Raw genomic sequence first — 25,543 nt, forward strand, 5'->3', positions numbered from 1 at the left:
AAGTAGATAATCATCGGACAAATAAACATGAATTGCTCACAACCCACAATAATGCACAGCAGACATTTCTCCAAAAACGGATAATTGTCCCTTGGATAAATAAATAGTCTACCACCCTTTTAGGTAAATTTGACAACTCCCACCTGACTGACGATCACACGACTAGCATGACAATTCTGCAAATGATCCCTAGCTCCTGTTAGCCAGCTTTACAGATGTGTGTAGACATTGACCATAAATGGGAGACTGCTATAGTACTGCTATAGTATGCTATAGGTTCCTTCTATATGTTCTACTTCTGTGTGTTGGGAGGCTTCAGTTAATGACAGATGGTCCAGTACAAGCCCACCTGTCCTCAACATTCATAATGAAACAAAGGAGAGAAATGTTTTAGCTTCAACAAGAACAGAGAATCTTCCATGTTGAGCACACTCAGCCGAGCATATGTCCAGAAAGTAACAATATCCGTGGTTCCAGAACCCAAATTTTTGTGAAAGTGTGCTAGCTAACAAATTCATTTTTTCAATTTGGTGGCACTTTTAGCTTCAAATCACTCAGAAAAACAGCTAGTTTTATAGTGTAACAGACACATTATGACTTTAAGACAATCTTGGTCTAACTATATGTATGAAGGTAGGTTACTCAAAGTGGTAAGACAGTCATTTTCACAGCGCTGGTATTATTGGTTCACCTTGTTTTCCCAAGTTAGAGCTTGCATAGGGCCAACATGCATTGACATTGAATGGCTCTGTTTTATCATCAATCAAAACTTTAATCTACTAGAACCAGTGAAAATCAAGCAGGACCCCAATCCCACTCCTTCTGAGGGTGACACATCCCCCAGCCAGAAAAAGAACATGCATATTTGCCACTGAAAACTGTAAAATGATGTGTGGGTGAAAGGGAGAGAGAAACGATTATTTATCAGCAATGTAAGTCTAATCTATACACTCTCAAAAGAAAACAGATCACCTTCCACCCAAAGTCTGGACGCACCAGCAAAGGTGAGGGCAAGTCATAATTAAGCAAGTCCTAAAGTGAACTTTGCTTCACACGCAAACCCATCAAGTCAATTCTGAAAATTGACAAATGTTTACAAATATCTATTTTTTTATAAAAATATGTTAATCTAAATGAATGCGTATAAATCATTCAGAAATAAATGTAATAATTTCAATGTCTGCAAAACGCTTATCAATAATATTTGTAAACATCTGATACATTTACGGGAATCAGATTAGCCTCTGGTTTATAGAAGTTAGCTAATCTTCTTAAATGATTCCTGAGGCTACAGATTGTGGAACGATTTTCCTGAGTGTGGTCAAATATGTCTCTCATTTACACCCCCGGGCGACCTCAATCTTTCCAGCCTGCAAAAGATGCGGAGGATCTCCCGAGGAAACACGACCTGAACTAAAAAAGAAAATCTATCCAGAAAAATTAGCACACACCATAAAACTATTGTTACAAACGCCTTATTTCAATATCACACCGCCGTGAGAACTTTAAATTGAGAAAATGATGGTTATACAACACGATATTGACCTCTAATGGTTTGGGTTTAGCCGAATGGTCAGTGCCCTCAGAATAATATAGCACCATAGCTCCGTTTACGGAATTACTCTAAAATAATCCCTGCTGTCAACATGCAACACATATCAACACATATTTGCAACAGAGAACCGCTTTCTAACTTTGATAATGAAGAGAAGAGCGTGTTTAAAACATTACAATATACATTGCTAACAAAACACCACATAGCAGTCTCAAATCTAGCTAAGCCATTGGGATCATTCTGGCATTCCTCTACATGTGTACTGTTGCATTTCTCATGTTCATTAAAAACTCAGATAGCTAGCTATGAGTATCAGCATTTCAGTACCTAGTCAAGTACTGCATACTATCTAGCTAACTTTTTAGTTACTAACATAGCAAGTTGGTTAACGTGATACTGCTTGTTTCAGGCATGAATCCCCCTTTTCTCCCCAACTGCGATATTCTCAATAGCTAGCTATTCAAGTTCTCAAAGAAAAGAAATTAGAAAGCTAGCAATCTAGCTAACAGCAAGCTAGCTAAGCACATCATGGCGCTTGTCTCAGAACTTGGAGGTAGCTAGCTTACCGGCTACATTCTATCGAATTTATACAGTGGCCTATAATTGTTACTATTAGCCAAATGCAAATTATTTATGATGGATACCGTTGGCCGATGTGTTAACTTTTTGACGTCCTAATGGCAAAGATAGTTACTGAAACACTCACTTGCTCGTTAAAACAAACATCATGATTCGTGAACAAAAGTGAATCAACAGCGTGAGAGCGGCGAATCAGGATGCTGGGGCTACAGCACTTTACTCATTCTTATTACTGTCGCTAGTTAGCTAGGTTAGCCAGCTACTGAACTCAAGGCACTGATTTGACTGTATCAAACCTGCCTGTTTAAGCGATTAAGGTTTTTTACACACAGCCAGCGAGTTATACATCAAGCGGTGGCACAAGAAGTAGCTAGCTAGCTAGCTTTGGGGATGCGATGGCTTTGCTTGGTGTTTGCGGGATGGAGATAGCTCTGCGCCACGCATCGCCTTCTCAGACCAAGATAAACAACTGTGTAAAACTTGAAGCATCGCCTCGCCACGACTCTAGATTTCACGGAGAAGCGCGGCACACACTATCACGCACACGGGAAATCGCGCTGTACTTCTCACCATTAAAACTTTGGCAGCGCTTTCCAGCTGTGAAATCACTTCTGGTGCACCAACCGCCGCCATCATGGTCTCTCTTCAATGACGCGCCATGCGCTGCATTGTGGGATTAAGCGGTACTCCAGGCCAATGAGTTCATGGGGGACTTTTGGCAGTCCGCTGCGTGCGCTCTGGAAGTTACGTAATCGCCGTTCTCTTGCGATAGAAAGCTTTCCCCGAGCGCGTGGTCGGGGATCCGACGCTCAGAAATTACTTTGGAACCCGCCTCTGAGACAAGAAAGGGTCGAAGTGTAAATCAATGGGCTTTTTTCTTGTTGATCTGGCAAGGAGGTTTTGGTTTGTGAATTCCGGTATACATGTTGGCTTTCGTGGCTTCAATTACTGACAGTTCGCATGATCGGTTGGAGCAATGGGACTACCTTCCTTCACTGAAAGTTTTGTTGTTCACATAATATACTTGATCAATTAGCTGTATATTTGTGGAACCGTCAACATGAGTTAAATGTCCATCATTGTAATCATTGGAAAAATATATCCACCCCTGACAAAATATAGTAATTTAGGCCTTGTAACCTACTGGTAAGGATGTCAAGGCCAAAAGAATTTGAGTTTGGAGTATCAAATAACTGACAAGATCAATGACATGTGACTGACATAACAATTGCCGTATGTTTTGAAAAAATGTAATCTGGCACATTTATATTGTTCAGAAGTAACCCAATTTTGACACTGTAGGACACACAGTCACCTGCAGATTTATACTGTGACCTGAATGAAAGACATGAAATATGAAAATCACTCTTCATTGGGTTAAGCTACTCTCACACACACCATTTTTAAACCTGTTATGTTGTACAGTTTTGCCAAGACATCCATCAGTTAAAAACGTAACAAAGGAAGGTCTTCCATGTAAACAGATTACTGGTGCTTCTCACTTACTCTGTGGTTGCTAATGATGCAGAGGTCAGCTAAGCCTTACCTCTCTTGCCTGACCTTATGATATGCCAGGACCTAAACTGTGACACACCACCTGCAAAAGGTGGAGGTCCTACTAAACAAATTAACAACCCAGCTAAAATACAACATTAATGGAAGGTTTGCTGGAAATGTAACACCCAACCCAGTGTGCAGTGATGGACTTGAAAACTGGGACTTCACCTGCATGGTCTGTTACATGTATATGTATTAAAATGGTTTCAGTGTGGAAGGATGAGTGAATGTTTTGAGACACAGCACCACATAGTGAATTTAAATGTTATGAAAGAAAAACAACACAAGAGGTTAATACTGAAGTTAATTTATACATATATCTTTTTTTACAAGTATCAGGACAGTCAAGGCTTATTTTTTTTTTACAAATACTCATTCCATACATAAAAGTAAAAAAGATACATGTTTCTTATTAATGTTTATGCTGCCTGTGACAAAACAGGCACAGAGGTTAATGAAGGCCGAGAAGGAACTGAAGAGAATAAGAATACAAAAAATATGTGTATCTGTATAAATATATTGGCAAGAGAAACAGCAATATAATTAAACAATGAAGGGGTTGTATGAGACAGAGATAACCCCACATACAAATGATACACAAGTAGGAAAATTGTATAATGATTCAGTTCTAAATAATGTATTAAGTCAGTCAAAGATTGTCTGTCAGCACTTTCACACCAAACAACACAGAGAATCCAAGTCATCCAACAGACACACAAAACATACACAATAAAAAATTACTAGACTATAAAAATTCTTTTTTTTGTAGTTTATCTGATTTTCACTGAGTATTCTATCTTGAAGAAGGTGACTTGGCACACGTTCTTACCTCATGTGAAAGGACCATAAGGACAGGGGTTAAGTAGTTTGCCATATGGGATAACTATGTCGCCCAAACCTGGAAGAGAAGGTTGTTCCATTGATCTGAGTGGTTCTGGACCGCCTCAACTGTCATTGGCTAAGTGATTTCATGCGCAAAAGCATGCCTTTCTCTTCTGGGAGAGAAGACACCTCCTACCTCTACAGTTAGGCCATGTGGTAAACTCACCTATGCCCTGTCCCTCTTTCTTAGCGTCCCTGCCCATGTCTTAGGCCCTGTCTGGTCTGTATGGAGACTAACAGAGAAAGCGTGAGGTACACTGTGGCTGTAAGGATCATAATCCTCTGTGGACGAGGATCTGTGTCCAGCCTATGTATTGTTCCTTGGCAATGTATCTGTGGCAGGTTTTGTTCCCCCCATTCACACAGAGGAGTAACTGCACATAAGTCTGGGGTGCATTATGCAAGGGTGCAAATTAGCAACCACTTTGCTACTGAACAGGGCAATGGCTTACATCTCTTTGTAACTTTATGTTACTCTGGTCTTACACAAAGTAATCTCTGGAGGTAGTTTGGTGGCCATGTCAAAACGGTGAGGGTGTTTTTACAGATGTGGCAGCCCTTTTTTATGGTACTGCTGTCAGCACTATTTTTTTTATTTTTACATATTTTTAAAAAATTGAATTTTAACTTAATTCCCGCTTCTTAACAACAAGCTGTGATAGCTACCCAAGCTAACATCATGTTTATATCATCAGAGAATCTGTGCCAACATTCTATATTTATAGACTTCATGTCCCATCAGCAGCATTGTAAAACATTCAAACATCAGTCAATAATGCACACTTACATTGTGCAACAGTTCACAAAACCCAGGACTTTCAGTCTTGTTTTTTTTTTGCTTTCATTTTGCAACATACCACACAACCACACAGTGCTTCTGTCACACAAGGGTGATGTCACACAGTGCTTCTGTCACACCAGGTTCATTAAGGGTTAAAAAAAAAAACCATGACGTACACGCTCATCAGTGCCACGCTGGGACTGAGAACCTCCATTTGCATGGTGACTTCTCTGGCACCATTAAATATCACGGTCTGTCTTCAATCCTATTTTAAAAACCAGGCTGTCACACCAGGGTGATGTTACATAGTGCTTCTGTCACACAAGAATGATGTCATACAGTCATACAATGTTGATGGTTCCCACACTGTAACAAGCATCCTGATCTTGGGCACCTCTGCAGTACATCATCATATCAGAAACATTTTTCAAATGGTCCAAAAGCTGTGCAACCCACAATTCCAAACACTTCGATACAAAACATGCCTGAACATTTAAGTTATCTCTCTGCTGTAAAGAACAAGCTGATGTTTTCTTTTTTTTTCGACTGCCAGGTAGGTTCTGTTTGTGTACCTTTATGTTTTTGTTGGTTTTCCACTCTATTTCTCTCGCTCACTCTCTCTCTCTCTCTCTCTCCAACACAGGACCAGCCTGTGAGTGAACAGAAAGGGCATCTCACTCATCGTCTTTCCAAAAACACTAATCTTAGCGTGGCCAATACACCACCAAGACATTCGTTTAGATGGCACACAGCTCGTCATGTCACACCTTTCACACTTTCAATCAAACCCACACTTTTTTTACAAGAAGAAAGGAAAGAAAAGGAAAAAAAATAATAATAACAATAATAATAAGCAGCATTAGGTCATGTAAATATAAATTCAAAAGATATGAACAGATATAATATATATTCATATATACCGTATTTCAACATTAAAAGTAAATAAAAAGGATATTTGTAATGTGTAGAAAACTATATATAATATTTTCTGTATTGCACATTGTCATACTATCGCATATTTTCTCTGCGATCACTCCACTTTTCTCCCCACTGAATTTTTCTCAAAAACCATCTCACACAGTGACAGCCAAAGCACCTCAGCGAGCACCTAGCTGACCGTCTGACTGTTCCTTAGGGTAACTGTATAATACTGTCAGTGAGCTGTGGAAAGGGCCACCTTGTGGAGTAGTGGTTAGAATACTGCCCTCTACAGCCGAGAACTGCAGGTGTGAATCCGAAGGGGGGCACTACCTCAGTCCTCTTTGAACAAGGGGCTTTATTTAATTAGTTTTGTAAAAAAAAAGAATCTACTAAAAACTGTACAAACAAGTGCGTAATGTGTAAATTGAAAGCACTGAATATCACCCTGGATCAGGATGAGGGCTAACCAGATAAATAATGTAACGTATTGCTCCTTGTGAAACAATTTCGAGTTGGGCAAATCAACACGTATTCAGTTTTTTTCCCTGAATTATATTCATAAATATAACTGAAGATTGGAATATTAGTTCAGAAATACAAGGGAAACTGCCATGCCTCAGGGTGCTCAGTGAGGTGGACTTAGGAGAACCTTGGGATTATCTTTGTCAAGAAATAAAATGATGACAGTCTATTTGTAAAAAAAAAAAAAGAGATACAAAATGATAATTTATTAGTTAAACTCAGGGTTAATCTTTGGCTAGACATGCCTGCTTGATAGGTCCAAACAAACGCTCCTTCCCAGTTTCACTTTGGAAAACTGATTGAATTTCATGCGGCATCTGCAAAGACGAAGTTAAGTGTTGAAACAGCCCAAGGTTCCCTGTAAGACTGGCAGCCACATCGAGACCACTCTTTCATATCACATTCAGACACTGTTCCCATGGAAACTTCAAACCAATGTCAAAACAATGCTTGGTGGGAGGAGATGCAATCAGAAAAGCAGCAACATGGTTTGCCAGAGTCACGTACTGAAGGGGCGGGTCAGTGTGGGGTGAGTTCTCCATGTTCTGTAGGTCCCGTTCTTTGCCTCTGTTTGGAGATGAGCTGTCAGTACTATCACTCAGTACTGTGTGTACACATGAGTCCGCCCATTTTCATTCGGGAAGATGCATATGCTGGACCGTATCTGCGATTCTGAACACTGTGACCTGTTCTAAAACTTTAAGACCCAATATTGTTACGGTAGCTTATTTCAGTTTTGCTGCAGAATTAAAAAAAAAAAGTGGTAATTTGCTCAACATTCCCAGCTGCCTGTGATGGCAAGACAAACAGGAGGATGAAGTATTGCTCAGAATATGTTCCTTGCATCAGGAGCACCCCTCATTGGAAAAGACTCCACGTCAGACCATCAGGCCCTCAGGCACCTGAGAGCACCGGGCAGCCGCAGGGTCGATCTCTCTGACCACATCTACTCCTCTGCTCTCAGATATACTGTCATATACATGGGCCTGACAAAAGAAATTAAATAAGACTGGAAAGCTGCTCAGTCAGAACCTGTTCTTGGTCATGTAGAGACAGTGTAATAGTCCAGTCTGATCCATAAAGGTGAGGGGGAAGTCCATGTTTTGGCTGAAATGGACTTTTACTGCTGATCTGAGGATCACAGTGTAATAGTAATACAACAGCAAGTTTATGTGAGCACTCAGAGTGGACTGCAATGAATGTCACGGTACGCTCTGACCAAGATCAGACCCCTCTTGTCCAACTGAATTTCTGACCTCAACTCTCTGTGAATTGCTTAACAAAATCTCTCAAGACTTTTTGTGCATGTTCTCCTCCTTGACCTTTGCTGCTTGGTCCCACATTGTATTGTCATAGTAACAATTTGGTTCATGATGGTCAATTGATTGTCATTTAGCTGTAAAAGACAAGTCCTTTTCCCACAGCTCAGCTGTCCAGCTGAGGGATGAAGCAGGTGCACCTCTCAAAGGGTGAGAGACCCTACAGGGCGGTCCTCACACACACACACAGACACAGGTGCGCGCATGCACTCACACACACACACACACACACACATAGGTGCACTGGGGGTATGCTGTTGGTGCGAGGCCATGGGATGTATGTATATCAGCTGAAGTAAGAGCCCATGGGTGCCAGGCAGGGCATGTGGGCATCTCTACACATAAACAGGCTCGCACCCCTCCGCCTGTTCCTCCCCTGGGACCGAGGCGCTGCTGCTGCTGCTAGGGGACGGGGCCGGCTCGGGGGGCTTGGGGTAGCGGAAGGGGCAGCCGTTGTCATCGAAGAACCTGCGGAAGGTGAACTCGTAGAAGGCGTGCTCGGGGTGCTTTCCGTGCAGGGAGCCCAGCGTGTCCCAGGCCTTGGCGCTGTCCCCGCTGCCGCTCCACGCGCCGGGGCCGTCCTCCTCCACGGGGTCGAAGTTGGAGGTGTCCATGGGGTGGCTGATCTTGGGTCGGTAGGGGGCGGGCTGGGTGCGCAGGTTACTGGAGAAGTCCATCTTGTTCAGGAAGGGGTGGGCCTTGATCTCGTCAGCCCCGTTCCCCCCGAGCCGCTCCTCAGCCGAGCAGCAGAGCCTGCCGATGAAGTCCACGGCCTCGGGACTTAGCTTCACCTGCGGGGGCACCTGCAACGTGCTCTCCCAGTTGATCACCTGGTGAACGCGGGGAAAGGTGGACGTCAGGTCACACTTCACAACACACAGGATTTATCAAATTCAGTAACACAACACATATTTTGTCAAACTTACTACCACACACAAACACACAGAGACACATCTTCTGCTTCTCACCACAAATAGATGTAAACACACACGCAAATGCAGACACACTTCCTAGCATAACATCCGTTAATACCACCAAACACACAAGTCTGTCATCATTCAATACCAGAGTCCAAGATGAATCAAACTAGTTTTTGCTGCAGTTACAGCATGGCTCACTGCAATACTGCCTTGCCATAGCCTAATAATTATATAATATGGTACATTCAGGGTTGGAAGGAACATCATTTGATCACTTCTGAAGGGTGACAGAATGGTGTCAGCATCTTGCTTGAGGGGGTGTGTTGCTTTTGGCAATATAAGTGCATGGTTAGAAAAGCTGTCTGTTCTGAAGCTATGGCGAAAATGGTGAAAACTCTTTTCCTGGTCCAACCTTTATCTGGGTCTCTGTGGGAGTAGGGGCCAGAAACGGGGGCTGGCCAACCAGCATCTCGAATAGGATTACCCCCACACTCCACCAGTCACACAGCTGGGTGTATCCTGCAGAGAAAAGATAGAGGTGTTCACCTGGGGGCACGGCACACAAGCACAACATAGTATTTCCCTACTTTTTCCAAATTCTAAGGATTATGGGGTGGATAGAATGCAATTACACATTTCATTACAAACTGATACTGTTTCTCATCTTTCCTCTACCAAAGACTATCTACTTTCAATAATTAATTTGCACAAAAGGCATCCTTAACCACAGTGGCAGATGTTACATTTTATGACAAACATTCTGCGCCCCATTCCTACAACTAGGTCACATGATGAAGGTGAGGTTCTAAGGTTGGGAGTAAAACAAAAAAACCACCACATACACGCGTCAGAACTGGCACAGGTTCAACACGCCAGAGGTGTTGTAACTGTTATCCTGAGCCAGCTGCAGACTGTCACATCAGAACCTGGAGTTGGAATGTGCCCCCAAGCGCTGATTCAGAGACACACAACTGTTCTATTTTGCACACAACAGCCAAAACTGATCCAGGATCAGTGGGTGGAGAACTTCATCCAGCTTCGCATTTAGAGAGAGTGACTTCAGGCTCCCGTGTCAGGGTATAAGCCAGTCGACTTGATGCCATGTGCTCACCTTTGCGCAGCAGCACCTCGGGAGCAATGTAGTTGGGCGTGCCCACCAGGGAGTGGGCGAGGCAGCGCTGGTGCTGCCGGGTCGCCCTCTGCTCCAGCGTCATCAGCCGGTCGCCACAGCGACAGTTGGACACATCATCCCAGAAGTCACTGGGCTCCATGCTGTCTTGCCTTATGTGACTCCCTAGGAGGCGAGATGACATTAAATGATATTGCAACAGCGTGTCACATGATGGGTATATTATATAGGTTATATCTGAGATGTTATCTGAATCTGATGTGAGCACTTCTACAGGCTACAGAGACATCTGGGATTGAAACCGTCAACCTAACAAATACGTAAATGATGACCAGTACTTTCTCTTCATTTCTCTCTCTCTCTCTCTGCCTCACACACACACACACAGACCTGAGCATATGTTTAGATACAATGCCACCATTGTATGCTTATATATTGGTGTGTGTGTGTGTGTGTGTATATATAAAATATTGTATATATAGTATATACTTTTTTATATTATTATGTCTGATAAATATATCTAAAATAATAATAACTACTTTGCTCTTAAGCAATTGTGTTTTTTATCCCTTGTGCATACTATTTATTACCTATTTTGTTGTGTATTGTCTCGAATCTACATCATGTGAGCTACTGGACACATGAATTTCCCCAAGGGGATGAATAAAGTGTCTATTTATCTATATTTATATCATTATATATTATATTATTACTTTTATTATAAGTCTACCCCAAGCCCCACTGCACATCTCCCTCCTTTACCTTTCTGGTAGTACTTGGAGTTGTGGGTCCAGCGGAAGCCGGTGCAGAGGCCGAAGTCGGTGAGCTTGATGTGGCCGTCCAGGTCGATGAGGATGTTGTCGGGCTTGATGTCGCGGTGGATGAAGCCCATCCGGTGGACGCTTTCGATGGCCAGCGTCAGCTCGGCCACGTAGAAGCGGGCCAGCTCCTCGGGGAAGACACCCATGCGGATGAGCAGGCTCATCATGTCCCCCCCGGGGATGTAGTCCATGACGAAGTACAGGCTGTCCTTGTCCTGGAAGGAGTAGTAGAGGCGCACCACCCACTCGTTGTCGGCCTCCGCCAGGATGTCTCTCTCGGCCTTGACGTGTGCCACCTGGTTGCGGTTCAGCACGTCCTTCTTGCGCAGCGTCTTCATGGCGTACAGGGCGCCCGTGTCCACCTTGCGGGTCAGGCACACCTCACCGAAGGCCCCGATGCCCAGGGTCTTGATCTTCACAAACATGGACTTGTCCATCTTGGCCCTCTTCAGGCGGTTGTAGTTGGACTCTTTCTGGTACAGCATCTTCCTCATCTGCTCCTGTTCGGCTTCTGAAAGGCCCGCCTGGGTCGTCGCAGAAACAGATGACAGGAATTATATATCTCACCAAACAACTGATCATGTTATGGGTGCTTTATTAGGGGGACGATCCAAAGGTACACTCTGACAGCACAAGAGAACATCCATACCAGTTAGGGATTTCAAAGGTTAACTATATGGACAGATGTATTGGATATATTAGTTAATCCTTAATTTTACTACATTTACTCCCCTCTAAGGAGGGGCAAAGTCTTCATTCACCACAGCAGTGAGCCAAACACTGCTTCCCACTTAAGTGTTTATGCTTGACATTCAAAACAGGTGAACTGATTATACTTAATTATTACTTACATCCCCATTATGTCAAGATATGTTAGAGTATCTTTGGCTCACATTTTAAAAAGCCCACTCTCTCAAGCGGAACTACTTATCTGAAGTAGTTTGTTCCCAATGATTTTCATTTTATAACCATAGGAGGGAGAAAGGTGATATGGCTGAGGAGTTACGTACTTATCAGCCATGTGTTACACACAGACACACAAACACGCACACACACTGCAGGTTGCTCCTATTCCCTCTTACCTTAGACATCTCCTGCTCCAGCTGCATTCTCCTGTTCAGCTTCTGCTGGTAGGTCTTCATGATGTTCTCCACGTGCTGCTCCATATAGAACTTGAACGCGAAGGGCGAGTAGCTCTTGATGCGCGACTCCCTCTTCTCCTCGTCTCGCGCGTTCTTCCTCACCGGCACAGGGGACGTCTGGATCTGCTTCTTGTCCTTCACAGCCTTCTCGGCCTTGCCAGCTTTGGCCTTGTCCGTGGCGAGGGTCTCCTCCGGGAGGGGCCTGGAAGGGGGCAGCTCCGCGGTGGCACACATGGCACTCCCCTCCAGGGGCATGGGCTCGGCGGCAGCCCCTGTCAGCATCAGGGTTTTTGGGTAAGGCGGGGGCGGGCACCGTGGCTCTGGGTTGCAGTACTCGCTCGGCTCTAGGGCGTAGGCATCGCCGGTGGCGTAGGCGTGCGAATCGGGCGCGTCCTGTGCCTGGGTGCCCAGCCAGCCGGGGTGACATGGCCCCACAGCGGTCTTGGGCTCCGGCCTCATCACCCGGATGCTCTTCACAGGTTGCTGGATGGGCGGGGATGTCACCGCGGTGATAGTGTTGGGAGGCCCCAGGGCGGGGTCTTGCTTAGCAGCGGGGGGCATGCTCTGCCTCACGGCGACATTGACCTTCTGGTGGTTGTTGAAGGAGTTGGTCCTGCTGGGTATGCGCACCTCCCCTCTGAAGGGCCCCTGGGGCTGCCGGGCGGGGGCTCCTTCGGGGTTGAGGGGGCCCTGCGCGCCCCAGTGGTGGTCATACAGGTCTAGATTGACGCTGGCCCTGGAGGGCGTGAGCAGGGCCTGGGGGATATCAGGGAAGTCTGACCCCATGGCTACCGCGCCCGCCGGGGAGCGGGAGAGCATGTGGACCTGGTGGGAGGTGGGGCTGGACTGCCGGGGGTGGGAGTGGGGTGACAGGTATAGGTTGGGGGGGTACCCGCCACCATTTTGGCCCAGGGGCCCTTTGCCCTGCACGTTGACATAGTTATCAGACTGCGGCGTCATCTTGTTCTGGAAGGAGGAGCTCCTCTGAACGCCGTAACCAGAGGGCTCCATCAGATGCGGCCCACGACCGTAGTCGTAGTGGGGCCCACCGGGGCCACCTGGTGGCGGAGGCTGGAGCTGCAGGGGCTGGCCGGGAACGGGGTAACTCATCATGGCCTGCTCCACGTTGCCTGGATACGCCTTCTGCTGGGCAGTGGGAGGGAACATGGGGTTCCCTGGGGGGTTCTGAGCAGAAAGGGTGGGGGGGTAAGGGCCCATGCTCGCAGGCCTGCCCATGGGGTTTCCCATGGTGGCACCCTGTGCAGAAGAAGAGGGCATCATGTAGTTCATGACTGGGTTGCCCATGTAGGGTCGGGGGATCTCCCCTAGCCCATTAGCACTCTCCACCCCATATCCCGCCCCTTCATACAGAGGCGCCCCCATCTGGTGGTAGGGGGGCATGGCACCATCACTTGTTCCCTCTAATGATGGTCTGTGGTCCACAGAGTTTGGTAAGCCTCCTTTTCCTGTGAGGGGAGAGTGGGGAGAGAGAGAAATGTACGATGGAACAGATTTCAACTGATTACACCTGAAAAGTAACTGCACGTTGTTTTGTACTGTGCTCCATAAACTGTCATTGACCCTTACATAATGCACAAGGTGCAGCAGTTAACACCGTCCGTCTATGTGTCCACTTACCAGGTGAAGTTTGCTTGATGACACGAACGATCTGCTCGTTGCGAGGGTCCAGGTAACCCATTTTACTGATGAACTCCAGCGCTGCTTCAATGTTTCTGCTCCCTGTCTGCTTCAGGGCGCGCACTGCCATCTCCTGCAGAGCACACAGCATTCGAGTAAAACTACACTGCACTGTCTCGCAGTGATGTTCTCACCAGTCACACATTCCGCTGAGTGAAATAAGACAGTCTACCCCAAGACCCCACCTCAAAGATCCAAAACTGGAAGAGAAACATTTCTGAGAAATTAATAAGGGTGCTGTAAGTGCCCGCTAATCTATATTAGAACAACGCAATTTCTGAAGAGCCACAGTGCAGCAGGTTTCCCAGTACTTAAATCACTCGTAGAACAAGGGAGACCAAAGTGGTTTCATTCAAGACAAACTGTGCACTTGATCAGTGTTATGTGCCTGGCTGGAACAACAGCCTGTAGCCACTGTGGCCTTCCTACTACATTATAGCATCAGATTTAGTTCAGCAACATCTGAACCACGGCTTTTCACATGTTAGGTGTGTCGGGAGTATCTATTCCCTGTGTTACAATATTGCTGCATAATTTCTGCTTCAGGGCACAAATCAGCTTACAACACAACCACCAGCACAATATAAACCACACAGGTAGCTAAGAAATGCATTCCTCACAGCAATTAATTCCACATATTCATACATTTATTTAGCCCTTATCCATATACCTATGACAATATCACACCTGGTATTTTGACGAGTGCAAGTGAAATACCTAGCTCAAGGGTACAAGTGTCGTCTATCATCTTGAAGATGGACATCCATGACCTTCTGTGCTTTAACCGCTACTTCACACTAACTTCCTACAGCAGGCTTACATCATAAACAGTCTTGTTTACTTACACTGCAGTCTGAAAATATGTTTTTCAGGCTTATTCAAATTATTTTTGCCATTGTACTCTTTAGTTTTCCACACTATTCAAAGACAGACACTACAAATCCCCATTCACAAACAGTGAAAACACACAAGAGCTTCCTAGGCTGAGAAAGCACCTTAACGCGAATCCAGCTTTATAAGTAGAATGATCTCACCCAGCAGACATTCGACAAAGCCTCACTTTTATACAAAGGAAAGCATGTCTGCCTCACATTGCCTGCCTCACATGAGTGGCTTAACTGGAAAACAACCCCCAAAACAACAACAAAAAAAACTCTGTTCAACATTAACTGACCACTTGGCACCATACCATCTGACCCAATGTCTGAAAAAAAGCCACCCATGAAAAGGGTTGCTGTCGCTCAGCTCTTCCAGTGGTTTATCATTAACAGTGAGTCGGTGGTTTCCAGGGGAAACGGGCTCAGCTCATGCGTGGGGGACAGTGAGCGAGACAGAAGCGGGCCCGGTCGGCGCTGGCCCGCCCTGCAGCTGTGAGTGACTCCTCCCCCAGGGTTAACTGCCAAGCTGCATGTCTCACATAGCTCCAGCTAACGCCTGATCCTCAGACATTCCACACACTCCAGCAGCTGCTGGCCCCCCCGTCCCCCGATACATACAAGGAAAAAGGGGGGGGGGCAGCATGCATGTGTATTTGCCAGTTGTGTTTTTTTGGGAGGAAGGTCCACAGAACGGTCTATTTGTCAGCAGGCTTGCCATACTCTTACACTGAATCCCCAGGGGGAGGGCTAGCATAAACACTGTTACACTGGACCTTCTGGGGAGGGGGAGTATCAACACTGTTACACTGGACGTTCCGGGGGAGGGGGAGTATAAACACTGTTACACTGGACCTTCTGGAGGAGGGGGAGTATCAACACTTTTACACTGGACCTACTGGTGGAGGGGGAGTATCAACACTGTTACACTGGACCTTCTGGTGGAGGGGGAGTATCAACACTGTTACACTGGAGCTTCTGGGGAGGGGGAGTATCACCACTGTTACACTGGGTGTGTGAGGGGGAGATAAACACTGTTACACATAGGCCTGCTGGGGCAGGATAAATATGTTACACTGTGGCCACTGGATGGAGGAGGGGGTGGGGGGGTTAAACTGCTACAGTGGACTCTGTGGAGGGCAGGGAGGCCTGGGAGGATATTTTCATCTGAAATGCTTAAATTAGCAGCTGACAGCATACACTACAAATACATTACTAAATTGGTGAAGCACATATCAAATGTTGTCTCAGGCGAGGCCAACATTTACACCAGGCTAATGGCTCATCAAAAAGAGAAGAGAAAAGAATTATACTTTCCATCAATTAACTTCAAATCTGATAGCCAAACCGGGAGACAAGAGTAACAAGGTGCTCTTATCAAAAGTGCAATCCGAAACATAATATCAGTCAAGACATAGTATGCAGACAGTATAGTGTCACAAAAAAGAACCCAACCAAGTTAAAAGCAACCCACACAAATACACTGTATGTATTTACATGCACACAGAAAGACACAGGACAGTGCAAAAGTGCAAACAGTGGCTGTTCAGTCACTGCTCATGAAGAAGCCTGTGTGGAATTCCAGCGTTGTCTGGCCGGTCTCAGATGGGCCATGCATGCTGCTTAATGGACGGATAGTTCCGCCCCTCAATGACACACAGAGGGAGGGATGCTGTCCAGGCCCCATTCCCTCCTTCCTACTGTGAGTCCCCCAGAATGCCTCACTCTCACAGTCCTTCTCAGGTCCTAGAGTCCTTCACTCCGCCTATTCTACTTATCTTTGAATGCCTAATTCTCACTGTGCTGCTCTGTGCCCCAGAATGATTCACTCTCACTGTCTAGCTCGTGTTGCCTCACAGATTGTCTGCCACACCCAGTGCTGCTCTCTTTTTGCAGAGTTTAGGCCTGTGCCTTTTCAGTTGACAGAAGCACATCACACAAACTGCACATCTGTCTGTATCCTCTCTATGCGATGGTAAGAGTGATCACACTTATTTTGTTGTCATCAAGACATCTATCAAGACCTCCAACTCCACACAGCTCCAAATAATTCTATATTCAATCAAATCTGTATTTGCAGTTACACATACAGTGGACCAGTGCTTCTCTCTCTCTCGAGACAGACTCCTGCTTGGCATCTTGGCACTGTCCTGCACTCTCTCACAACGCCTGCATTGTGCCGTCTGCCTGCACAAGGGAGGGGCCAGGCCACCACGCTCCCCACCAAGAACTTCAGTGACCTGTTCAGAACTTAAAATAGGAAATCTACAAACATGACAGCAGGCCCAGCCTCTGGGCATTGAAGCCCTGTTACAGAATAGCGCTTTAACTACTGACAACAGTCACAAACAATACAGGTGTTTTAAAACAGACATGACAATCACAGACAAAACAGCTGCTTTAAACACTAACCACAGCCGTAGCCATAGTGTGGTGTAGCGCAGGAATGAGGGCTGGTGAAGGTGGGGCACTGAAGGACTGAAGGCGCTGAGGACTGTCTGTGGAGCGCTGGGCCAACTCCTCCAACCCAACAACAAAGACAAGTCCTACAATGCCAAGAAGAGAAGCTGCCACCAAGCTTGGTCCAAGCTTTGGACCAACTGTGTGAGTGCTTGCCAAAAGGATAAACTCAACCAGGGGGCCGTAAAGGGCAAGTGGCATGGACACTCTCTGTGGGGCTGTATTGTCAACAAAGCCACTTTCAAACAAGATTTATATTGAATGGCTTTGGGTGAACTGCATTGGAATGAAGAGAACTGAATCGGGAGAAAAAAATAAAAATAAACATGTGTTACTTGAATGTGATGCCAGATGTTTGTATTTATTTAAAAAGTGACTACAAGTGATAGGAATTATAGTGGAGTTATAATTAACTTGTTATAATTGGTTGAAATGGCTCCGTTTTGCCTTTTGGGTATTTTTTAACTCACAGGCAAAGCCACAGATCTGGCTTGAAATCACTTGAGCTAACCCATTCCAACATGGGCATACAATGTACCAACTGAGGACACCATATATGAACTATCACATTTATACTTTATGATTTGGCTCAGTTGGGGGATTTTTTTACCTCACTGTGAAAATACAAAGACAGAGGGGCAGGGCATCCCCATCTCTCAAAGGCATCTCAAATATGGCCCACCTCTGTATGAAAATGACATGATACTCAACTGTGGTCCTGAAGCATTTGTTGAAGCAAGGCACTAAGCCACCTGAGTCTAAAGAGTATGTTTATTGGACCAAGTTAGTTGCCTTTGCCTAGTTGTGAGTGATTGTGGTTTGAACAGAGGAAAAACTGCTGGATGGGGCCTTCAAAGAGAGGAAATGAGTAGCCCTGGGTTGGTTAGCATACATAATTTATATGTTTATAATATTACATTTCATTATATTTGTTTGTCACATTTTTTGATCATTTCATCGATTTCACTGAGCCCACAATTTTGGCTGAATGAAAAATGCAGCAAGTAAGTTATTCAAAGTTAAGGACAAACAGTTCACCATTAGAATTATGCCCCAAGTTTGATTTTTCAAAACTATATTGTCTTAGTGCAAATGTGATACCTTCTATTCATATGTCAAAAGGCTTTTTATGACTGTCAGTATGAATCTGTATGTTCACTATAGCTAGTATAATATCTGGCATAGCTGAAAGCTGGAAGTGGAAATTTTACTGAACTTCAAAAAAGTCTTTCAAATGTTAGTAGCTCTTAATCTGAGGAGATGATATAATGTGTCCACAGCTTCTGTGAGTTTGGGAAGTTGATTAAGATTTTCTTTTTTTTTCAAAATCTGCTCAGGGACTGTGTTAATATCGCTTCATGAGGTAGGGGCTCACTAACACAAAGATACAATATGTGAAAGAATGTCTGAATTGTAAGAACCCAAGAGCAGTAGATTCAACTGCCCGATAACCTCTGGTGAGCAATGTTGACAAAGGCTTGTATACGCCACTGTTACAATGGAAACATTTATCGTTAGAAAAACATCCTTCATTCTACCACAATGCAGCTGTCAGAATGTGTTAGCGGGCTGTATTGATGGCAACTCTACTTAAAACCTCCAATTACGCTGTTATTTCAGGTACCTTTGAGAAATGATAACATTTGTACAGCACAACAAAAATATAACCATATTCACACCAGGTATGAGGTCCATTTAAATAGCTGCAGGTTAACAAAAACAGGACTTCCTCTTGACAAAAAAAAAAAAGTTTGGAGACACTGACACACACAGCTGTGTGGTAGACGGGGGGGGGGAGGTGCGGGGAAGATAACCAACACAGCCTCATTCACTCTGGGGGTCAAATGGTTTGTATACCGCAGATAGAGGCGGCTGACATACCCAGTCAATACTGCAGAAGAGGGAATGCTGAAGCCCCACTGCCCTTTGTTCTTAGCCAATGGAAAGAGAAACCTCAGCATTTTTACTGCATTGTAAAAAAGCTCCAGCTACTGTCCACCCATATACCGTCCCTTAGACACGGAGCACCCATGGCGCCCAATGGTTCTGAGGTTCTGTTCTGACTGTTTCAATGACAGATGTTCAGAACATTCCAAAATGCTTGGGATAAGGCATGCTGTTTGGAATGTTTTATGATCAACTCTTATGCTCTCCTCTGCTCCAACTGCCCTCATAGCACACAACTCATCTCTCTCCCTTTTTCTTCTGTATTTCTCTTGATCCTCCTTTCCCCAGTTCAGCAACTCAAACCCTTCAATTCCTTTAGAGCTTTAACATTTTCTTCTTCTGCCTCTGTCCATTTGTAAAGCACACTGTGACCTCTGCATGCGCATATACCTTCTGTCTTCTCCATGATATCACGCCCATGAAATCCTTCCTGTCTGAACCAGCAAAATATTTACTCACTAAATCAAAAAATCCCCCAAAACTACAACAGCGCAACCATAATCTAACAGTAAAAAAAAAAAAAAAAAAACTTCCCCTGAACCGCTGAAAGTTTTTTGTTATTTGTTATCACTTTTTTGTCAGAAGCACATTCCCTTCTGGGATGTGAAAATGAAAGAAACTGAGTGCATGCTGGAGCTCTATACAGAGACGGAATTAGTAAGAGACAGGAGAGAGGACAGAGGAGAGATATACAGACAGAGAGAGAGAACTGTGAAAAACCGACAGATAGCAGGACAGTCTGTTCATTGTTTAGATCCACTGAGAACTACTGACTGTGCTACACCGCTGGTGTATATGAGTATATGAGCGGAAGGCATGTTACACACACACACACAAACAGCACAAACTGGGATCACACCTTATGAGGATAATTACAACACCGAATGAAACTGATGTTGATACATATCACTGTCATAGAGTTTATTAGTGCCATCTTAGAATCCTCTGTTCTCTATTTAAAACAATAATTATTATTGTCACCACCACCACCATCATCATCATCACCATCATCATGCTTACTTCAGGCCGGGGTCCACACACATACTTGATTCAGTGTGCTTGGTGATGCAATGGAGAACCATGAGTGAGCTAGAGCACTGCTGCAAGACAGGGCAGAGTGTTCTACTGCCTTCCACTGTGTTCACTTACCAGACTAAAATGAACTACAAATGAACCCTCTTCACATGCAATTGATCAGAACACATAGATAAAAATCAGGAATTGAGTGAGAGAGAAGATAGCGAGAGCTCAGAAGAAGAAACAAAGGAATGTAGCAGAGATGTCAGAGAGTGAAATGAACAGCAGGGGCAAAGGCAGCGCTGGATAGAGAGTAACAGAAGAGAAGGCTGGGAAGAGCCCTGAAAAAGAGCCGTGGAGGAAAAGGTGTGATCGAGAGAGGGAGAGGGGAAGACGGACAGATGGCCGAAACTTAGAGAGAGATTGATGGAGGGAGGGTTAGTGAAGACAGAGGAAAGAGAGAACGCCAGAGATAGCTGGTTGGTGAGATGTGTCTTATCAGAGGCTAAGAGCTTTTGGAATGCACTGTTACGCAATTCAGCATCTGCAGTTCTCCACAATAGCTAGAACCAGTGTGTGCACATACCCACACCGACATATACTGACACACACACACACACACACATACACAAACAGACGTATGTTCTCATGACCTGTAATTATTACAACCACAGAAGCACACAGTTCTGTGTACCCAGTCAAGTGTGCTCATGTTCTTAAGCCACACGTCCTCGCTGAATATGATCTTTTTTTCCTTCAGCTCTAAAAAAGGGCCTTTATACAGATGGAAGAAAGGAAGGAAGAGCTTCTTCAACCCTCCCATTCCTCCCCCAACTCCCCCACTAAAACATTTCCTTCTAGTTGATTATGTAACCCGCTGCATTGCTGTGTAATGTGCTGGAATGAGGAGCTGTGATAAGAATCAGGCCAGAAGATCCATGAACATTTGGGAAAAAGACTCAAAGGGCTGCAGCAGTGGCCATAATGTCTGCAGCTCTCGAGATGTGATGGAAATACAGACACAGTGAACACAGTTCAGGGTACACTAATTATAGTATCTTTCCCTTCACACAGAAGTGCACAAAAAAACATAATCCTTGCCCAGAATGCAGTAGTGATCTTCAGAATATGGGATAAAATGATATTATATTGCATAAATATAATAGTACTCAAAATCAGAATATTAAAATTATCGCTGTAAGTGGCAGTCATGGGGGCAAGAACAAGAAAATGCCTTCAAAGAGAAAAAACAAGTGTCCACAAAAACACTGCAGTCATAAATCTGTGAAATATACAGTAAACTACATTGAACAGATTCATGCAACACTTAGACAGTTACACTTCAGAACACCACAAAGTGGGATCTGAACTTGCGACCAGGACATCATCCTGAGCCTCCAGATAGCCACTGCCAGAATTCTAATGCTAATAATGCTAAAAATTGCCTTTATGCTAACATGCTAATCATTTTAAGAATGACATCTGAGCTAATGACACAAGTATTCATGCTAATATTCCTGCAATCATGCTAATATACCAGTAACGCTATGCTTTTCTAATGCTAGCAGTTGTACCATGTAAATGTAAACAATACTTTTTCTAAAATAAGGATAAATAATACATATAACAAGTAAATAACACATTAATATAAGAATAAGTCTTACAACATTGATTCATGGAACCAGAAGAGGAGCTTTCAGCTTTACTTTGGCAAAACAAGTAGTTGTTCCTCAAAATGGTACAGTAGCCATTTAGAGCTGTAGGCCAAGTGATGCAAGCTGACTGCTTTTACTTCAGCAATAGTGTACATTTTACGCGTGATGTAACAGAAACGGCTCCGCGCAGCTGCCTCATGGCATGTGAAGCGAAGGAACTGCTACACCCTGCTGCCATTGAATTGGCCCTTCCTGTTTGAGACGAGGTGCCGCGCGCGGGGCGTGGCCCTCACAGAGCCGCTGGTGTCTGGACACTGGCGCTGTTGTCAGGGTCATGCCTCAGAGGAACAGGAGGGGAAAAAAATACCTACAATTCAAAAACCCTCGGCGTTACTCAAAAGGACTTTGTCTGAAGCGTCATGAAGGGGATCTTGACTAAAACACAGCGGTAATATTATAGACTACAACACAGCGGTAATGTTATAGACTAAAATCAGTGGCAATTTTTTTGAACACAATCAAGAGGACTAATACCTGTATTCAATCAACATTTGTCATTAACTCTGACACAATTAAATTAAATAAAAACATCATTTTTTCCTTCTCAAATGCTATTGGGCAAGTTCACTAGCGTAGTTCAGCAAATTAGTTGAGATGTTGTGTTAATGTTGAAAAAAATGACATACATCCTAGTTAAGCACAAAAATGTACTGAAGCCAGAGGTAATACTAAGACTTAGACCACAAGTTACACATGTAAATATCAGGATGGAGTCTGGACCCTCACTGCACTGTGGTCAAACAACAAAAAGCCTGCTCTAGGCATTTCCCAAATAAGAAATTACATCTTGCTTGGCCTGTCCTGTGTGTTTACAAACAGCTAAAACATAAGGTTTTACAGAAAACATTCCCTCTCCTACATAGCAAAGCTCTAAGCGTTAAATTTACAGTGATACTAGAGACTATTTAAAATAAGTACAGTTCTCACTCTGTCTGCTATTAATGTAGCTCTATTAAAAGTTATGCAAGACTGGGTGTTGGTGCGCTAATAGAATATCAAGTCTATTGTGTCACCAAACAGCCATAACGTCACCCAATCCTCAAAGACATAAATTTTCCGATGCGGCAAAGTAGCAAACAGAGTTGCAGAAATTGATTCATTCACTACTACCTGTTTGTTTCGACGCATTGCGTTTCACGAGTTTGGTGTTACAATTGATATTTTATGTTCACCGAGGTATCTCTCACATCCTGCCACATAGAGAATATAGGGAATCATAAGTGTGTCATATCATGCCATTAAAGAAGGCTTGCTTCATGAGTGGTAGGGTGCACCATCTCTCAGTTCAGACTAAGCATTAACAGCACATAAATCAAAAGTGACACATTGGAGAGTACAGGCATAATGATGAATAAAATTATAGATAAGAGTACTTAAACGGGTAGCATTTTCAAAACAGAAATTGGCAGTTCAGAGGTGTACCCATTTGGCTGTGACCTCTGACTATGTAAGACTTAACTGAGTGCACTACATTTTGACAACACAGCACTTTAAAGTTGCACTAGACATCTACACATTTATACCTGCAGAACATCTACTGTTGCACTTCTTTATTTCTACATCTGATAGTACATATAAAGGGGAAATTCACAGTCCTTGATCACAGTTTATCAGGGTTTTAAAAATGTCCTCCAAAAGATAAACAAGCAGTGGCACACAAAGTCTTAACAAGTTTTCCACACCAACTAGTTGGTGTTAAAAAAAATCCCGTTGTAATTAATGGTGTTTTCGGTACCTTCCTCCTAGTGTCCCTACACAACTTTCTCCCAGCTACTAGAGTGAATATCCATCAGTACTCATTCAACAACCCACATTCCTGCCCTGAAATCACTTTTGATTACCATGTGATTCTAGTGTGGATATGCAATGTAAAAATCATAAATGGATTGCCACATGCAGTTTGGGAGCAGTCGAAAGCGCTCACACACCGACTCTGGCTCTCCCAACAAACCACAACACGCACCGGTGCTGGGTTGGTGTCTCTTGCTTGCCAGCATGCATTGGCTTTCGCCTGTAGCTGTTTCTACTGATTTTGCATATTCAACCAGCATGCGGCCATGTGGTGAGCACTATGATCCAACAAACTTTTGCAACCGAGAAAATGGTCAGCTTTGATATCAATGCTTACTCCCTTGCCAAGCAGAGAGTCTAATAAATGGTTGAAACATGACAACGGAATATGAATGATACAGTGACCTATCTGAGAGGGTGAAATAAGTAAGCCCAAGTGTTTCTGTGATGTGCAAACTGGGAGATGTTTGTTTCCAGGAAATAAAAGAAATTATAGCTTTCAAATTACCATAGCTACAAACAGCAGTTTGACTTTCGGGTTGACGGAATTGATATTTCTTTTTCTTTGCCACAGGGAAAATAAAAATCCCATGTTTTGGGATTTAACTACTGTATATTAAAAACACAGCAAGCTGTCTTACTCAACTATTCAGTCCCACTAGGAAATAATATTTACATAAAGCCAACATGTAAGTAATGTAAAATGCTTACTGCACAGCATGCATTCCTCCAACTGGCATTTACAGTGTTTACATTAAAAATTATTTTATATTTCAACAAACCACTAAAATGGTACACAGATGTACAATAATTTTTTACTATTTTAGTTTATTGCTTTAATACTTTTACATGCTATGCCATTTTGAAATGCAGCTTGGTTAGGTTCTTTACAATGGTGAGGAACCTGTGGTGAGCCCTACTCCTACAGCATTTTAGACTGCTAACAGATGAAGAACTGTCTCCACCCCAGCCCCTCCCCCTACTGCCCCCTACAATGACTGATACTCAGAATCCACTGACCCATCATCCACCGCACATTCATGAGACTCATTCTGCCCAGCAGACTCTCACCAATAAGGGCCAGTTATTTAGCACCTTCCATAAGACCTCATCCTCTTCCTCTTACATCAAAAACACAAAGACATGCAAAGACAAACGTACACACACAAGAAGAACATGGAAAGTAGGGATACCATACCTGGTCGCAGCCGGCATTGACCAGATCTTGCAGCATCTGCCGGTTGACCTCCCCACCAGCATGGGTGGAGCTGGAAGGAGGGCCGGAGTCGTTGGCAAAGGGCATCAGGGACTTGCGAATCTCGCGCAGGGCATTCTGGTAGTTGTTGAACTTCTGGGGTGGCCGCAGTTGCTGCTGCCTGCCAGCGGGGTCCTTTCCCTTGCAGTCCCCGCCTCGGCCACCCTCGGCTCGTGGGCCACCGTGCAGAGCCTGGCTCACCAGTTTGGCGGGCTGCTTCAGCCCCTCCTTGATCTCCTGCAGACGCTGACGTGTGTTCCCCACGTAAGGGGCAGCAGGGAATGTCTTCGGCCTCATGACAGATCACGGTCCCTCAACTTTTCTGCACTGACAAACACTGATGCTCACACACATGCACACTCTAATGCAGACAGCCACAGACCCGATGATGCACAGACACACACACAAACACGCACAAACACGCACACACACACACACACACACACACACACGCGTTCTAATGAGCACACACACTCACACACTGGCACACATACACTTCTTCCTCCGTCAATGTTTTCTCTCTCTCTCTTTGGGCTTAAATCGATAGAGCACCCCAGAGCCAAAGAGATCTTTTTTGAAGTTCTGCTGTATGTGTTGTTGTCGTTGTTGGAACTGTGGTCACTTCGGTCCGGCTTTGGACCAGTTGTAATCCTAATC

At 44.4% G+C, this 25,543-nt stretch overlaps 2 protein-coding genes across 2 annotated transcripts in view; both read right to left on the bottom strand.

Moving 5' to 3' along the window:
• The window catches only part of xpo4 (exportin 4), a 30,996-nt gene extending 28,202 nt beyond the window's left edge, over positions 1–2,794 (bottom strand). The window contains 1 exon segment of the mRNA XM_036540360.1: positions 2,705–2,794. Coding sequence (XP_036396253.1) covers positions 2,705–2,794 — 90 coding nt within the window.
• A 4,025-nt stretch (positions 2,795–6,819) lies between these two features.
• On the bottom strand, positions 6,820–25,284 carry lats2 (large tumor suppressor kinase 2). Its single transcript, XM_036540988.1, has 7 exons — positions 24,830–25,284; positions 13,767–13,899; positions 12,069–13,594; positions 10,928–11,510; positions 10,148–10,330; positions 9,449–9,555; positions 6,820–8,946 (listed from the first exon to the last, which is right to left on the bottom strand). Exons 1-7 carry the CDS (start codon positions 25,181–25,183, stop codon positions 8,452–8,454), a joined length of 3,381 nt encoding a protein of 1,126 aa, XP_036396881.1. The 5' UTR covers positions 25,184–25,284; the 3' UTR covers positions 6,820–8,451.
• Between the last annotated feature and the right edge of the window lie 259 nt (positions 25,285–25,543).

Source organism: Megalops cyprinoides, chromosome 11 (assembly GCF_013368585.1).
Source record: "Megalops cyprinoides isolate fMegCyp1 chromosome 11, fMegCyp1.pri, whole genome shotgun sequence".
NCBI classification, from domain to species: domain Eukaryota; kingdom Metazoa; phylum Chordata; class Actinopteri; order Elopiformes; family Megalopidae; genus Megalops; species Megalops cyprinoides.